The following is a 19462-nucleotide window of genomic DNA, read 5'->3' on the forward strand; positions in this document are numbered from 1 at the left end:
ACACACACACAACGCATATATATATATATATATATATATATAATATATATATATATATATATATATATATATATATATATATATATATATATATATATATATATATATATAATCTGTAATTACAGTGTATATTATGTTCACGGTTATTTCACATTCGAGTCACCTGAAATAAAAAGAAATGTTTTCAATAATTTAGTTTGTTTGATTTATCATTGTTTAGCTTCCGTGATACGTGTTTTATACTATTCACGGATAATTTAAAAAACATGTTTGCATTATTTGTTATTATTGTAATCATAACTCCATTTATTATTGTAATCATAAACGCCTACAATTTTATGTTTTTAAAGGTTAATTTTATGTTTGCATAATAACGCCATAAATATTATGTTTCTATAAAACAATGTTTGGTTATGTTATATCGACAAAGCTAAAAATGTTACAATTTTATTAAATTATTTCGATGGTCTTGATTGAACAAAACATCAAGCATTTTAGCATATATTACTTTGTCCCACATTAAGCTGTAATCTACATTTTGCTTGGACCAATCATCATGAAAAATATATCTTAAGAATGTTACTATCAGTGATTGAGATTTTACCTATGCTTTAAACAAAACAATTAAAGCTCAACATAACTTGATCCGTAATAAACAAACGACAAACCAATCCAATATTGTTTTTTTTTAATTTTTATCTTATTCTGTCCAACCACTGTAGTTGGTTTAGGTTTGCTATTAGTGACTTAATGATTACCATTAGCTGGATAGTCAGTCCAACCTATAGGCCGTGTTATACGGGGTTTGAAGTAGAGTTGGGAAAATTAGGGAAAATAATGAACGGAACGCAGTGATTTTGAAAAAGGAACATAACCAAACGAGTACGTTAATTGACATAAGGGGAGGACTGTTGTGAACTCTGAACTCGTTTCGATCATTCTGATTGTTCAGAACAAACCAACTAGATTCAAAATTGCGAACAAACATTCGATCGTTCCTATGCAGGAACAGAAAGAACCTACTTGATGTGTTATAGAATGCGCATCACTTGTTTGAACCCTTGACAGACATGTTATTAAGTAATGAAATTCGACGACTGTACCACGGATTCACCGTCAGTTAGTCCCAAGTGGTCTATTGGTATAGGTAATATATGCAAATAAAAGTACTTAAAATAAAATATAAATGTAATCACTCATATAAAAGTAATATGAACTAAAACAATTAAGCATGATAATCCTATTCCCCGATTGTTTGAAAGTTTAATTTCGGATGAATATTTGTTGTAATAATTTCTATCTATTTTTAACGAATAACACACATTTTATGTAAGTTGTTCATTTTATTCTACATGAGCACTTAAAAAGATAGTTGCCAATTGTTTATAGTATACTTTGACGTGTGTAGCTTGTCTTTAGTTTGTTCCGTTTTTAAGTTATTTTATGTGGACATAAATGTAACATCCTAGTCACATGTGATCATCAATTATTTAATTTTAGTATTACTGTAATGATGTAGATTGAAAGCGAAATACCCTAAAATATACGATTTATTGAATTTGGTGCTAGACTTAAAACTTCTAGTTGACTCCACTTTCTTGTGTTTTATTTATCTTTTTTTGGAGCGTTAATGTGATATCTTTCCGTATGAATAATGCCTTCCATGGTAATGAAAACCAAACAAAGTGTGAAGTAAGAACCTAATCGTTTAAATAATTCCACAAAGCTTTTAATCGAAATGAAACAATCCATAGCTAATGACTCGTGTAGTGTATACAAAATAGTATTTTTTTTAGTATAGAAAGTAGTTGTAGCTTAGATACCTGTAGAATAATTGTGATTGCTGTTTCATTTTTGGTTTTGCATTAGAATAGTACGGAGTAGATTTACGCTGTTTCAAATATCCATATGATATTCGAACGAAAACAATACAATTCAGCAACATCTATTTTAGGGAGAAGGATTTGGATTTTTATCAAAATTATTATTATTATTTTGTATCAAATCAATTTTGTTTTGTATAAAGCTTATAAAGTAGATTTCTACTACATTTTGATTTAGTTAAAATCATCCCATCATCATGTAGATGATATTTTAATATAAAGGCCGGGCTACATTGATCGTACTCGCAAGCGTAATTTTGATTTTCACTAGCGCATCTGGCGGCGGCTGGTGGAAGCTTTTTGGTCATCGAGGGAATGGTCGTGCCGGATCTCAAAATTAAGTAGTTTTTCTATCGTTTTTTGCCATGAAAATGGATGCAATGCGTGCAAGACATGTGCATCTACCTTTTACAAAACTTTTCTCGTCCAAATTAAGTTAAAAACATGGAAAAATTACATATTTTCTGAAGCGGCTCCAAATTGTTTGGAAAAATGCTTCTATCAGCCCCCGCCAGGTTTTTTGCCATGAAAATGGATGCAATGCGTGCAAGACATGTGCATCTACCTTTTACAAAACTTTTCTCAAAAAAAGTTGCAAAAATGCAAAAATGGCTGAAATACTTGCACAACATATTTATCTATAAATTACCAAGCTTTTCCAGTCCAGTTAAAGTAAAAAACATAGAAAAATAACATATTTTCTGGAGTGGCTCCACATTGTTTAGCATAATGCTTCGGTTAGTCGCCGCCAGATGCGCTAGTGAAAATCGAAATTACACTTGCGAGTACGATCAATGTACCCCGGCCTTAATGTTCACATATTTCAGATACAGTTGAATGCTAAAAAATCAATGCAAATATAGATTAAACATATAAAAAATATGTAGACATTGACATGGTTTTTAGCAACATGTGGTCAAAATTTAAGTTTGGTATACCGACAACTACGACAATGCCAACTACAGTGGAACCCTGCATGACGAGTTTAAAGGCCGGGCTACATTGATCGTACTCTCTGGTATAATTTTGATTTTCACTTGCGCTGGCGGCGGCTGACCGAAGCATTTTTCCAAACAATTTGGAGCCGCTTTAGAAAATATGTAATTTTTCCATGTTTTTAACCTAATTTGGACAAGAAAAGTTTTGTAAAAGGTAGATGCACATGTCCTATAAGCATTGCATCCATTTTCATGGCAAAAAACATTGGAAAAACAACTTAAATTTGAGATCCGCCACGACCATTTCCTCGACAACCAAAAAAAGCTTCCACCAGCCGCCGCCAGATGCGTTAGTGAAAATCGAAATTAAGGCCGGGCTACATTGATCGTAGTCGCACGTATAATTTCGATTTTCACTAGCGCATCTGGCGGCTTTTGCCAAACAATTTGGGGATGCTCCAGAAAATACGTTATTTTCCATGTTTTCACTTCAACTGGACTGGGAAAGCATTGTTACTGATACATAAATATGTTGTGCAAGTATTTCAGCCGTTTTCGCATCGAAAAACGGTGAAAAAACTAATTAATTTTGAAATTCAACACGACCATTCCCCGGACGACCAAAAAAAGCTTCCACCAGCCGCCGCCAGATGCGCTAGTAAAAATCAAAATTACATTTGCGAGTACGGACAGTCTCCCCCGGCCTTAATACGGACGTCACACGAGGCGTAAACTCAAAAAGTGTACGCTTGATTTGTATGGGAGAGCGTAAACTTCCTGTCAAAAGATTATAGGGTTGTATGGCTGAAATCCAGTTTACGCCAAAGTTTACGCATCGTGTGACATCCGTATAAAGGCCGGGCTACATTGATCGTACTCGCAAGCGTAATTTTGATTTTCACTAGCGCATCTGGCGGCGACTGGTGGAAGCTATTTTTGGTCATCCAGGGAATGGTCATGCCGGATCTCAAAATTAATTAGTTTTTCCATCGTTTTCCATTTTAATAATGGATGCAATGCGTGCAAAACATGTGTATCTACGTTTTACAAAACTTTTCTCCTCCGTTTTTAGTAAAAAACATGGAAAAATAACGTATTTTCTGAAGCGGCTCCAAATTGTTTGGCAAAATGCTTCGGTCAGCCGCCGCCAGATGCGCTAGTAAAAATCAAAATTACGCTTGCGAGTACGATCAATGTAGCCCGGCCTTAACGCAGCATGAAATGCTTGAAATTGTAAAGGCCGGGCTACATTGATCGTACTCGCACGCGTAATTTTGATTTTCACTAGCGCATCTGGCGGCGGCTGACCGAAGCATTTTGCCAAACAATTTGGAGCCGCTCCAGAAAATAGGTTAATTTTCCATGTTTTTACTGAAATCGGAGGAGAAAAGTGTTGTAAAACGTAGATACATGTCTTGCACGCATTGCATCAATTTTTGCAATGAAAAACGATGGAAAAACTACTTAATTTTGAGATCCGGCAGGTCCATTCCCTCGATGACAAAAAAAAGCTTCCACCACCCGCCGCCAGATGCGCTAGTGAAAATCAAAATTACGCCAGAGAGTACGATCAATGTAGCCCGGCCTTAAAGACCGGGGTACATTGTCCTAGTGAACTAGTGAAAATCGAAATTACGCTTGAGTACGATCAATGTAGCCCGGCTTAAGATTAAAGGCCGGGCTACATTGATCGTACTCTCAAGCGTAATTTTGATTTTCACTAGCGCATCTGGCGGCGGCTGACCGAAGCATTTTGCCAAACAATTTGGAGCCGCTTCAGAAAATACGTTATTTTTCCATGTTTTTTACTTTAACTGGACTGGAAAAGCTTTGTAATTGATAGATAAATATGTTGTGCAAGTATTTTAGCAGTTTTCGCATCAAAAAACGGAGAAAAAACAAATTATCTTTGAGATCCAACACAACCATTTCCCCGACGACCAAAAAAAGCTTCCACCAGCCGCCGCCAGATGCGCTAGTGAAAATCAAAATTACACTACGGAGTACGATCAATGTAGCCCGGCCTTAACATAGGATTTCTAAAGGCCGGGCTACATTGATCGTACTCTCTGGTGTAATTTTGATTTTCACTTCCCTGCGGCGGCTGACCGAAGCATTTTGCCAAACAATTTGGAGCCGTTCCAGAAAATACGTTATTTTTCCATGTTTTTTACTTAAACTGGACTGAAAAAGCTTTGTAATTGATAGATAAATATGTTGAGCAAGTATTTCAGCCATTTTCGCATCAAAAAACGATAAAAAACAACTTTAATTTGAGATCCGGCACGACCATTCCCTCGATGACCAAAAAGCTTCCACCAGCCGCCGCCAGATGCGCTAGTGAAAATCAAATTACGCTTGCGAGTACGATCAATGTAGCCCGGCCTTAACATAGGATTTCTAAAGGCCGGGCTACATTAATCATACTCTGATGTAATACGATTTTCACTGCGCTGGCGCGGCTGCATTTTGCCAAACAATTTGGAGCCGTTCCAGAAAATACGTTATTTTTCCATGTTTTTACTTAAACTGGACTGAAAAAGCTTTGTAATTGATAGATAAATATGATGTGCAAGTATTTCAGCCATTTTCGCATCAAAAACGATAAAAATAACTTAAATTTGAGATCCGGCAGGTCCATTCCCTCGATGACCAAAAAAGCTTCCACCAGCAGCCGCCAGATGCGCTAGTGAAAATCAAAATTACGCTTGCGAGTACGATCAATGTAGCCCGGCCTTAATGATTTATTCCAATGCACATTTGGCTACAAGATGGCGTTGTCCACAAATTGGTCGCACATCAAAATATGGCCCAAGGGTACGACGTAGGAAAAATTACAATTAGTTCTTTCAAGCTGATATTGTTATGACTATTGCCGAACTCTAATTGGCAAAACAGACTAGGGTAATATGCCAATTGTTGTACACCACCGAATTATTGCCCAATGCGTATTAATTGTTGTTTATTCAAATATTTACAAAACATTAAAGGAAGCTAGCATTTTTCGATTTTTAGACACAAATGAAAATATTTCGACTGATTTCAATCAAGTCGAATGGATTTCTTAGTAAAACCGATAAGAAGTGTTCCTCACAAAATAAGGTTTATTTCGCCCTGTGAATAACTCACACTTTATATTTTGATTGCAATCGACAAATAAGGTTAAATCTCACGATTCGGTATCAAAATTTTCGACTTTTGCAAAAAAATTTAATACGCTGTTTAACAATGTGAACAAAGAGAGTGCTTTGATCCTATTTATTGCACAACCCAAAGCCTCCTTTTTCTTCGTGCTATCATTTTGACAGTGTTCTGTTTAAAAATGACAATCGGTTGCAGGTGTAAGTTCGCCACTTATTTTGTGGAATTCCGGCTTGAACCAAGGACAAACATTTAATGCAACAGCGTTTCGTATTGTTCTAATCACTATTTGATAGAAAAAAAACATCCATTTCAGGGCTCATTGTTGTCTATTTCATTGTATTTCAAAGTGTGCAATAATTGAATAAAATGTGTGCAACAATAGAATTTGGAGTTTTTGTAAGTGTGCAACAATTGGATTTTTGCATAGGTTTGAAAATTAGTATTTCTTGCCATTATTCATCGTTTTTATCCCTAAAATAAAATATACATACTATTTTTTAAACAATAATCATATATACTAGACACAAATAACAAGAATATTGTGGTTTTATCCATCTCAAACATATGAAATACGTTACCTTAAGTGTGCAACAATTGGCAAATTACCCTACTTGTTTTCCTTACGTACAGAAGACTGAGGGGCCAAAGGCTTTCGCTGCTCAAGAAAACTAAATTATGAGCTCAAATATTTTAGTTTTGTACATTTAATTATAGGTTTTTATTCAATTACATGACTTAGAATTATTGGCGGATTTGACAATTTTGGCCAAAATATGATGGACAAATCATGATAATCTTCGTCTTAAAAATATCATCAAAATTTAAAGTCGATCCCGAAACTGGCAAGATATTGGCAAATTAATTCGAAAAAGTTGAGTGTACTATCAATTGATTGATCAACTGTATATGGTGTATCTTTAACTGTATCTTTTTAGAAAAATTCAACTTGTAGATTATTTATGATTTTTTTTTATTATGCTATTTTTTCAATTAAAAAAGCATAAACCATTTATAAATAGAAGACAATTCGACTTACACCTGGCATCGGGACCTTTTTTTCGATCCAATATAGTAGTATTTCGGAGGTCTTCTGTATAAATTATTTTAAGGAATAAATCTGCTTTGATTGCAAGATGCGTTGTATGCGTTGTATGATATGTATATAATTTATGATAGATAGCATTGGTTGCATTGAAAGAAATGTGTGAACATTTCTATTGACACTAACAACTCAAATTCAATAATCGTTCGAAATAAAATATTTATTTATTGCTTATGTTTTACATGAAACAATCCTTATTTTGCACAACATTCTTCAATTGTAATGCTTCGCACTGTGTTATGTTAAATAATAATGCAAGGAAGACTTTGAAAAGTAAATTTTCATGAGTTTTTTTATGCATGTTACGATATAGTTTCATCTAAAATGAAAATGAAACTTTCATAAAAAATGATAAAAATTATTATTACGTAAAATTTAAATGTAAATTGGTTTAAAATAAATCCATTCAAATACTGGAAATCTAACAATATATAAAATACACTTAACAATTGCCGAGATCAGTGATGTAACGAATCATCAATTTTGGAAGAGTAAGAAGACAAGAGTAGTATCTTATCGGTAGTTTAGCCTCGATCGAATTTCAACTTTATTTAAAAAAAACTAATAGATATCAGAATAAGGTTTGAAGAACACATGCCATTTAGAATAGTCTTTAATGAATAGATTTTTGATTTGCTAGAAAAGATGCTACTGATAGCTTTTCTCATGATAACACATAAGACATTATCTTGGCTAAAAGGATTGTTTATTTCGCTATTCAATTAAAAATATTGCACTAAACATGGAATAGAAAAAGTTTAACAAAAAAGACAAATACAACACAAATGGAAGTGAGTCACAACATTTCGCACTAATGCTCGCCTACGATGTTCAGTCTCTGTTTATTACTTCCCCACAGAGGACGACGACGAAGATGGCCCAACGTTTAAGGACAAAGCCCTCGAGTTTCTGATGAAGATGATCGACATTTTCTGTGTGTGGGACTGTTGTTGGGTTTGGCTTAAATTTCAGGAATGGGTTGCTTTTATTGTGTTTGACCCATTTGTAGAGCTATTCATTACGCTCTGCATTGTAGTAAATACACTGTTTATGGCTTTAGATCATCACGATATGGATCCAGATATGGAAAAGGCACTGAAAAGTGGCAACTACGTAAGTTTCAATACATTTAATAGTGACAGCTAATTTATTTGGTTGAATGTGGAAAAATGTCACTCCACGTTAATTCCGAGATACGGGTATTAAATTTGTTTGTTTTATTGCAGTTCTTCACAGCTACATTTGCCATCGAAGCTACAATGAAGCTCATAGCAATGAGCCCCAAATATTACTTTCAAGAGGGTTGGAATATCTTCGATTTTATTATCGTAGCACTGTCTCTGCTAGAATTGGGACTTGAAGGTGTTCAAGGATTGTCAGTATTACGATCGTTCCGTTTGGTAAGTATAGCCTGAAGATTTATTCTTCAGTATAACATATAGTTATATATATATATATATATATATATATATATATATATATATATATATATATATATATATATATATATATATATATATATATATATATATATATATATATATATATATATATATATATATATATATATATATATATATATATATATATATATATATATATATTATTTATATGTGTGTGCATATATATAATGTCATTAAAAAATTATAATACTAATTATCTAGCAGTATAACTCATAAAACAATACAGCGAATACAGTTTTCCAAGAGTCGTTGATTACGAAACATGGTTTATCGTCAATTTTAAAATACTGATGCACTTGCAATTACAGCTAAGAGTTTTCAAGCTGGCAAAATCATGGCCTACATTGAATCTTCTGATTTCCATCATGGGACGTACAGTTGGTGCCCTTGGTAATTTAACCTTCGTCTTATGCATCATCATTTTCATCTTCGCCGTGATGGGGATGCAACTTTTTGGCAAAAACTACACAGGTAGTGTGAGAAATGCCAAAATGTGCTTGGTAGATTGGATATGTGGTTCAAAACCCTCTCTTTTTGTAACTATCGAACGTTTACTTTTCTTCTATCTGCTATATGCTGAACATTAGTTCAACAATGCCTTTAGAGCTACAATAACCTTTTTAGCTACCACTTTAAAACTATTCCACAAAAAAACTTATGCAATCTACTTCTCTTTACTTCTTATTATCGTTTTACTTAACACATCTACTAGTGATAAAGCTTCAGCAATATCAATCCTGCAGAATTGCTTTGCATAAAATTTACTTCAACATGCAGGTGTCTATAGGTGCGAGGCAACGGCAGCAACAAAAGCCTCTAAAATTTGTCGAAACATGAGCTTTTGTCAATATGTCGTGCCCTGAAGCGACCAAATAAAATAGGCAAAATATTGACGCGAAAGTGGTGGAATTTTATGTTTTCTAAAAAATTTCAACAAACTAATGCTAAAATAACAGCTATCTAGGGTAATTGTGATCTATTAATATGGAAATATTGTAAAAAAATAATGTTTTTAATTCATTTTTGTCCATCCGTAGGCAGTGGCGGATTGACACTAGTGAACCCTAGGCGGTTACACGAATGTAGGTCTTTCTATGAAGTATCGTGCGGGTAGTTTTAAGGGGAATTCTAAATCAAAGCAGGATTGGGAATCAAATTTAATAAATGTATGAATCCTAATAATTGCCTTATTGTTCTGTGATCGATAGAAATTCATAATTAGGAAGTCTCTATCGAGGTCAACAAAGAGTATGCACGAGAGGCTCGGATTTGGCATGAGAAGCTCGGAACTACACAAATGCATGTCGTTCTGCGAAAGTTGTGTCATGGTAAAAAGTTGTGTCAATGTCTATATTGTTTATGCGGTCACGAGAATCTCTTTTTGTCAAAGTGACAAAGTTTCCAGCATTTGTTCGGTGCCATGCTTTGTCCCTTATGGAAAATATTTTGATCTACAAGGACGCCGTTTATATGGGTACCTTTTATCCGGTGTCCGTGTATTGCTTTACATCGCATATAAATTTCTTAATCCGTATTTATTGCAAAAATGTTAAATAAAGAAATTTATGAAACATATTTACAGAACAGATTAAATCTATACGCTTAGAAGCGCTCTCTAATAAGTAGAAACACACTTAGGGTTCGCACTACAAATTCAGCGTACGCAAGCGATGCCCAAATTACGGTCATTAGCAGGACGTTCAATAAATTTAGCTACTTACACTAATGTCATACTAGTATATCGTCATTTAAAAATAGAATACTGTTAGGTTGGATTAAAAGGGAAAAATTGGTTTAATTAATTAAGTTTAATTAAATTAGTTTAAGTTTAATTTTGTGCGGTTGGAAAAATGGAAGCTTCTTGTGACAATTAGGAAATTCATTCGATCGTGAAAGTATTTTCCGTTGTTAAATATTGTCCTTTTACTTTACCATTACCAAAACCAAATCTACGGTTATCATCGCTAAACTAGATCGACTGTTTGCAGTTGACCATTTATGCAATGGTCTATTTGTTCATCTAATCGTAAATGGAGACGTTCAGATCAAGCAGATCATGTTCCATCGACTAGAACAGGGGCCTCCAAACTTCTCAGCTCGCGGGCCGCATTGCTTCAAAAATAACTATATTGAGGGCCATTTGACGCTTCCTTTAAATGATGAGTGAACGTTTAAATCTCGTTTTTACAACAAAATACTAACGATACTAATACAGTTTCGTGGTACTAAAGCTTGATTTTTGTCTAAGAAAAGTAAAAAATATATTTTTATTTGAATAAGTCATAATAACGCAATATTTATATTAACTCTGGCAAAGTCATCGAGGGCCGCATTATAAGCTCTTGAGGGCCGCATGCGGCCCGCGGGCCGTAGTTGGAGACCCCTGGACTAGAACAAACAAGAATCTATGAACTAGGTTACTCAGCGGAGAGAATAAAACTTACATTTTCGGTGTTTCTTAGTACTTTTGTCAGAATGCGGTAGGAACAGATCATCAATAGTGAACAAACGGGGTTCGTCACTTGTTGGCTAATTCCCATATGATGCTTAGTTCTCCACCCATCTAACAATTTTGCTTGCTTTTTGAGTGTCAAATAGGCTCCTGCGGTATTAGTGTCCATATTTTCGATAATGAAGCAGAGCTCCCGGTAAAACACATTTTTTGTTAGAAAATTTACCATATAGGCTTGGCTTTCAATTACACATAGCAGGATAATCAGTTCTACGTATGGGGGACACGGTCCATTCGGGACTTGAACCCATGACGAGCATATTATTAAGTCGTACGAGTTGACAGACCGGCAATGTCTAGTAGTGATATTAATTGTCGCGAAAAAGAAAATCTGAAGACGACGCTTCAAAATGACATTTTGTTTTAGTTCCACGCGTGTTTTTAGTTTCCACGAAAGATACATAAATTATTGACGACAGCTATACATAATCCGCACGATTTTATTTATAGCCCAAACGGTATATTTTTCCTTCTGAATAAAAACACGGTGAATTTGTTTAAGATTTACTGGATGTATTACTCTTCAATTTACGCGTGTTTTTATTTTGGAGAAACGGTCGAAAAGGCCGTAATGTTAATAGTATAGATGGTATTTCATTGGATGAAGCCATTTCCATTTACGATCTAAAATGACATGGCGGGGCTATATCGTTTGTGTGAATTCCATAATCAAATAAAAAAAACTATTTACATTTTAATTTAAAATTGAGTATTCTTTAACTTGCAAATCACTAACAATCTCTATTGGAGCATAAATTACATTAGTAGCTTAAGAAAATGTATCGGTTGAGTTATGCTAGTGTAGAAAAAAAGGACACAATTTAGACGAATCTTAAACCAAACAAATCTGTCATGATAAATAATTAAGAATCTCTTCGTTGAATGCAATTAGTGGAAATTTTAGAAAAACAGCATGTTGGGGCTTATATCGATAGCGTATGATTCCAATACAGTTTTTACACTCAAAAGGTGATTAGGACTATAAATATAGTTTTGAAATTCAGGAACTCTCTATGCATTGTTAAATATTAAAGTACAACGGTTTAAAAATATGCTTACTACTTCTTGCAATTTTCTGTACTATCTCTCTTTTTCTCTTTTTCTTCTTTTTTCTGATTCTTTTTCACATCATTCGTGTTTGATTTTTAACACTTTTTGCTGAAAAACGCAACAATTTACATACAACACTACATGAAAATCATCGACACCTGTGATACATTGAACTGGAACGTAACAACATTGTTGCAAATGCGTTTCATTACATTACCCGCAAAACATTAAAATTACAATAGCTTCGAGTTTTTAAGCTCGCTAAATCGTGGCCAACGCTGAATTTACTCATTTCCATCATGGGCAGAACGATGGGTGCGTTAGGTAATCTGACGTTCGTGCTCTGCATTATCATCTTCATCTTTGCCGTGATGGGAATGCAGCTGTTCGGAAAGAACTATGTCGGTAAGTAGTGAGCACTGCATCCGCGCATAAATGTGATAATAAGCACCATTCAAGCCAACACTATTTATATAAAACACAAGAGATTCATTGTGTACGGAACATACATTTGATTAGGATTTATTCTTAATGAAATAAGATCAAACTATGTAAATTGTATTCAGAAACCCCTGAAATACTTTTTTTGCAACCATGCTTACAGAATTACATAAAATTAAAGAATAGTTGACAAATGCTTTTAGTACACAAATAAATAAAATAAATCCATGAAAATACTGTAAGCTTCTATAGGATGTACTTTCTAGACGAAACATGATTTTTTACATATAGTGTCATAATCTGTAAATTAAAGGTAGAGTATCAAAGAACAAAGCTAATTTCTGATCCTTGCATACATTGCTTTAAGCTCTAATTATCTGTGGCTTATGTATATTGTTATAACCCCTCATCATTTGTAAGAAATGGTTGATTTGATGAGCATTTGCTAAATTCTTATTGTTTCTTTACAGAAATTGGCAAATAAAAAAGCAATTGGAGTTGATAAATTTTACTATCATTATTAATATTATTATAATTACTATGACCTACTTACACAACAAGTACAAAATGTCTCGCCCAAATCAGCCAAAATTTTCTTGCAATTGGTTTGTAACTATATTATTTGCAATGTACATGCATTATGCTCTTTACAATGCCAACGCAATCCCTGTTAAAGAAAATGCATTAACGATAAGCTTTTAGAAAAAGGTTTAGAGAAACAGCTTACAATGTCTTGATGATCAATTCAAGTAGTCTACTAGCTTATTCTCAATTATTATATATTCACAAACGCAAATTTAATGCTTTGTGACAGATTTCATCAGAAAATCAGTGTTTTGCTAGCCTAATTGCTTTTTTCCTTTTCTTTAATATACTTTTCCAGATAATGTGGATAGATTCCCCGACCATGATCTGCCAAGATGGAATTTTACAGATTTCATGCATTCCTTCATGATTGTGTTCCGTGTGCTATGCGGAGAATGGATTGAATCAATGTGGGATTGTATGCTTGTCGGTGATGTATCCTGCATACCATTTTTCTTGGCCACTGTAGTGATAGGAAATTTAGTCGTAAGTAATGCAAATTAACATGGACCAAGATCGTTTTTACATGACATTGTTTTGCAGGTGCTTAACCTTTTCTTAGCCTTGCTTTTGTCAAATTTTGGTTCATCATCCTTGTCTGCACCAACGGCAGATAATGAGACCAACAAGATTGCAGAAGCGTTCAACAGAATATCACGCTTTTCTAACTGGATTAAAATGAATTTAGCAAACGCTCTCAAGTTTGTAAAAAATAAATTAACAAGCCAAATAGCATCCGTTCAACCGACAGGTAAATAATATAACTATGATTTTATTGTAGAATGAAGAGTACAATCCACTAGCACCATGTAAATTAAGTTTAATGTTTCATTTGGTTATTCATCCAAATAGTTTTGGTTTTCAATGTATGTTCAAGAACAAATAATATTTTAAAATATCCAATCAATTAATTAGCACTAAATAGAACAAGTTTAATGTAATTCCCCGACTAATAACGTTGAATCTGCCCTATAGTGGTACTTTCTATCACTTAAATAATGTAAAACAATTGTTTTAAAAATTATTTGACTCTTGTTCCGAAATCTTAATTCCCATTCTTCATAAGCATTTTACAAACCATAAGTTTTTAACTTAGGTAAAAGTGGATTGTATATTTTCTGCTAAAAGTAGTTAGTATGCTTCAAAATATGTGTTGCTAGTTCAGTAGTAAAATTAATTGTAACATTACTCAATTTGTGTGTTATGAATGATTTTAAAACAGACGGATATTCGATCATATGCGAGTAAATGATAACAACGATAATTTTTTATGTGGGTTGCTTGCTGTGTGTTTGACATTTAATTCCTGTTCAAATTCATGCTTTTAAATATGTATAGTATATCAAAAGGGATATGCATGAATTACGATCACACATAACTATATCTGCAAAAGTATCATATATGCATATGTGAATTACTATGCTATTACAGCTAGTAACTACCACACAGTATAGATCTTGAGCATGTTCGAAATGGAAATCTCTCTCTTAAAAATACAAAACAAACAAAATTAATTTTATGATACTTTTTATCATAAAGGCTATCCAACAATATGTATATCTCACCCAAACTTGTTTTCTGTCAAATGTGGGTCTCGTTTAATAGTAGTAGATATTACTTGATGTATGTATTGAACAAAGATCGTTTATGTTTAATTGTTGTCATGTTGATCAAATGTGTGTGCTCTGATATTGCTAATACTTTCCCTTCATGATTGATCTAACTGAGTCAATTTTTCTTTCAATTTGTCTGTTTCAATCATAAAATTTCCGACGATTCCCGTGCATTGATATGTTATGTGTATTATGGGATACTATACATAATTGCCTATCTTCCGATGCACTTATCTTATTCGTCATTGTTGGGTGCTACGGATTTAAAAATGTGGTATCAATGGTAACTTATTGATTCGCTAAATATATTGTCTACATTGTCTATGACATACGTGCATATGTTGCATACGTGAAAATTTCGTGCAATTTGTTTATAAAAACCAAATCATGACACACAAAACAAACCGAAAACCATAAACACTAGGCAAAGGCGTATGTCCATGTATATCTTCAGAGCATGGTGAAAATGAACTGGAACTTACTCCAGACGATATTTTGGCGGATGGACTATTGAAGAAAGGAATCAAAGAGCACAACCAACTGGAAGTAGCTATTGGCGATGGCATGGAATTCACCATTCATGGTGATCTGAAGAACAAAGCAAAAAAGAATAAACAAATCATGAACAACTCTAAGGTATGTACTGTTTCGCACTTCTGCATCAACTCATTCATTTTGTTATCGATGAAACGAAAACATTTGTATGTACCACTCATCTTTAGAACTTACTACACTGTTAAGAACACCATTCTGCCGAACATATTAAATTTATTTTTTATTCTCACTCTCATTATCTTCTGTGTAAGAATGTTATGCTACTAAACAAAACATTAATCTCATTACGTGTGTGTTATGTCTTGATAATTAGGTGATAGGCAATTCTATTAGTAATCATCAAGATAATAAATTAGATCATGAACTGAATCATAGAGGCGTGTCCTTACAGGACGATGATACTGCTAGTATCAAATCTTATGGCAGTCACAAGAATCGCCCATTTAAGGATGAAAGCCACAAAGGCAGCGCCGAAACGATGGAGGGTGAAGAAAAACGTGATGCCAGCAAGGAGGATCTAGGAATTGACGAAGGTAGCTATAGCCTAGTAAGAATAGCCTACACGATAAACCTACGTTTTCTCTACTATATCTTAACCATACTTTAGAACTCGACGACGAAGGCGAGGGAGATGAAGGTCCTCTGGATGGAGAGCTGATTATTCATGCAGAAGAAGACGAAGTGATTGAGGATTCACCGGCGGATTGCTGCCCGGACAACTGCTACAAAAAATTTCCTGTTCTTGCTGGGGATGATGACGCGCCGTTCTGGCAGGGTTGGGGAAATTTACGTCTCAAAACGTTTCAGCTAATAGAAAATAAGTATTTTGAGACAGCTGTAATTACAATGATTCTGCTTAGTAGCTTAGCTTTGGTATGTATTGTCTTAATATGTAACATCGAGTCCCGGTCTATAATGTATTCGATTTTTATCCCACAGGCCCTCGAAGATGTGCATCTTCCACAGCGCCCAATCCTTCAAGATATTCTTTATTACATGGATCGAATTTTCACAGTGATCTTTTTTTTAGAGATGTTAATCAAATGGTTAGCTTTAGGTTTTAAAGTATATTTTACAAATGCTTGGTGTTGGCTTGATTTCATTATCGTGATGGTAAGTAAGACCATACCTAATTTCACTCAAAACATTGGTCGGGCCCATAGACAAGTCTGTTATCTCCATATCAAATATTTGGCTGAAAATATGCCCGATGATTTCCATACATCGGGTTAATTACAAGATGAACATCAGTATATCAATAAGTTTGTTGAACTCAAAACGAAATTTAGTTTCTGTGTTCAAAAATATCAACAGTAATTTACTATCAGTTGCGTGCAGGTGATGTGGTTCGATAATTGATTTAAGAAATTTCGTTTAGTTAAATTTGCTTTTCATTTGTATTTTTTCCTCTGTTCGACATTTTTATCTTTAGCTTTCACTGATAAATCTTGCCGCTATCTGGGTAGGAGCGGCCGATATCCCAGCTTTCCGCTCAATGCGTACACTGCGCGCCTTACGCCCACTTCGTGCCGTATCACGTTGGGAGGGTATGAGAGTAAGTACCAAGAATATTGGTTCACTTGCGTGCATTTTGATTGCTAAGAGGCACTACCTTTTTGATGGTGTACTACTTTGTGCAGTGCCATTGTTTTTGGAAGCTATCTTGCCCTACCTACAATATTCTACAATCTAGTTTACGATATATATATATATATAAATTTCTTCCTTGTAATCTTCTATATGTTTGTATAGACGTGTGCTGTATGTCCTCAACCTATTCGTCTAAAGGAAAAATATGTTTTTCTTATATTACCTACTTATTTACCTTGCTGAGCAATGAACTTAAACGAAAGTTTTTCGCAGCTTTAGGTAAAAATGTGTAATAGTCGGTGTTCAATGTTAAGATATCTTTCAATCGTGGTTTTGTTTCGTGTAATACTGTACAATGACAAAAAATTATGAATGAAAAATGATGAATTAAAAATAATTATGCTGCCGACCCTGACAAATATGTCCAGATTTTTTTTTTTTAATCAAGAGGAACCGTTGAAAAAGGCCATATAGCCGTTGATACGTATTTAAAGAAGAAATAATGATTTATTATACCGTAGGAAAAACAATTCGTCCTATATTTTGCAAGACTAGAAAATGGACTAGACATTTGCTCATCAGCAAAATGAATATATTCCTATATCCCTCTAAGCAGACATTTATTTTGGGATTAATTAGTTTTTTTGTGTTCTTACGTCGAAGTTTTTTTTTGCGGTGTGCAAAGTGGCACCTGCAAAAAAAATCTCTTATGAACTATTATTTATCATTATTACTAATTGTATCAGTTAATACAAAGACAAACACCAAAACTAATACAATGGTAATCATTAAAGAAGGAAAAACTACAATAATGCCCATTTCGAAAAAGTTTCATTTTTGTTGTAGTCTTTTTACACTGGTGTAATGCGATTCATCCTATAGTATAGGAATTTATGAAAGGTAGATAAAATTTACGTTTTTATTGTTTTATATAATCAAATAGGTATTTTAACTGATTACCAGATAGTGGAGATATCCAGAAGTATTGTCGATAACTCATTTACAGCTTAGAAAACTATATTATTAACAGATGTTAAGGGAACCTGACTGCACACTATCTACAAAGCAATGTAGCAAATCTATATGTAAATATGTGACTTAGATAAGAAATAATGCAAGAAGTTTGTGATTTATGTTTTGCGTCGAGGTTTATGGTACTATAATGAGCCATTATTATTATTATTATTTTTTTTTTTGAAAAGCTTGATGGCTTCATTTAAGGAAAACAAATATTTCATGAATTTTAGGTGTTATTTATGTAGCTGAAAATACAAAAGCTGCTTTAGTATGTATCGATGTGATTATTGTGTATTTTTTATGTTCTCTATGATTAAAAATTATCATTTCAGCGATTTAATTTATATGTGGTGCAATAGTTACTATGCTATGTTTTGAGACACCGAACGCGTTTCAGGTATTAAATCATTTTATCTCTTATCAGATGCCATAAGGAATTTAAAACATATTTATCATTGTTCTATTTCACTGCAAAGAAACTTTCAGGTGTTTCAAAATAGTATCATACAAATATTTTTTCCCGTTTTGATTACTTTGTTGCTATTGCTATTGCTATTGGCATCAATCAAATTCATTAATTTAGAGCAGTAATGTTTTCGACAATCAAATTGTAGGGTTAATTTAAACTGCTTGCTCTATTGTTTGCTACATTATTTTATTCGATCTAATAAAAAGATAAGTACAAGCCTAGAATGACTGCCCAAGGGCTGACTATCCCGCTGTGTGGTAATGAATAAGTATCGAAAGCCTATTTAGGCCGGCATGTCTACGTAGGACGTTATGCCAAATAGAGGAAGAAGAATAAGAATATGCACAACTATTATGCAATACAAGCATTATACCATTGAAACGAACTTATTAGTTTAAAAATATTTAAAACTTAAACAGACCTTTTCACCAAACAAGACAGCTAAACCTTATCATCTCAAAATAGAGATATTTAATTATATGGAGACAACAAAAGTTATGGGCGGTTATGGATAAACTACACGATAATAATTCATCAAACATTCACTGGATTTGACCCATACTTTTCCTAGGTATCTTTGATAAACTTCGTTGCTTCACTTTGTGGAGCTGGTGGTATTCAAGCATTCAAAACCATGCGAACTCTTAGAGCCCTGAGACCACTACGTGCCATGTCCCGTATGCAGGGAATGAGGGTACGTAATTAAAAAGTATTAATTTTCTAATTAGTTTTCAATGACAAACATCATTTAGAACCATTAGTTATTTTACATATCGATTTGCACTGACATTTTATTTGAGTATGAATACCAGTATGAAATATCATCAATACAAATGTATTATCCTAACGCTCTCTTTAGATTGATGGTATTAGTTATTTTGATTGCATCAGTGAAGTAGACTATGTTACATTGAAACTATCAATATTTTTGGAGCTCTTATTGACCATTACATGATCATTCTGTATCAGAATATTTACAAATATGATTAGTATATAGTCGTTTTTTTACTTTTAGTTGCTTTTATAGCAGTATCGTGATTATTTTATACCTTTACCTTTTATACATTTAATTAAAGTATATTTGATAAAATTATACCTTC

General features: G+C 33.6%; 1 protein-coding gene and 1 long non-coding RNA gene across 2 annotated transcripts in view; one reads left to right on the forward strand and one right to left on the reverse strand.

Moving 5' to 3' along the window:
• Window positions 1-19462, forward strand: part of LOC120896949 (sodium channel protein para) — a 96171-nt gene that overhangs the window by 63984 nt on the left and 12725 nt on the right. Inside the window, 10 exon segments of the mRNA XM_040301489.1 lie at window positions 7927-8180; window positions 8294-8467; window positions 12335-12497; window positions 13417-13604; window positions 13662-13869; window positions 15186-15367; window positions 15678-15819; window positions 15894-16159; window positions 16226-16399; window positions 18934-19056. Of these exon segments, the coding sequence (XP_040157423.1) occupies window positions 7927-8180; window positions 8294-8467; window positions 12335-12497; window positions 13417-13604; window positions 13662-13869; window positions 15186-15367; window positions 15678-15819; window positions 15894-16159; window positions 16226-16399; window positions 18934-19056 (1874 nt within the window).
• LOC120896950 lies at window positions 115-6030 on the reverse strand. Its single transcript, XR_005738475.1, has 3 exons — window positions 5951-6030; window positions 1824-1945; window positions 115-163 (listed from the first exon to the last, which is right to left on the reverse strand). It is a non-coding gene; the product is annotated as an uncharacterized LOC120896950 (long non-coding RNA).

Source organism: Anopheles arabiensis, chromosome 2 (genome assembly GCF_016920715.1).
Source record: "Anopheles arabiensis isolate DONGOLA chromosome 2, AaraD3, whole genome shotgun sequence".
Classification (NCBI taxonomy): domain Eukaryota; kingdom Metazoa; phylum Arthropoda; class Insecta; order Diptera; family Culicidae; genus Anopheles; species Anopheles arabiensis.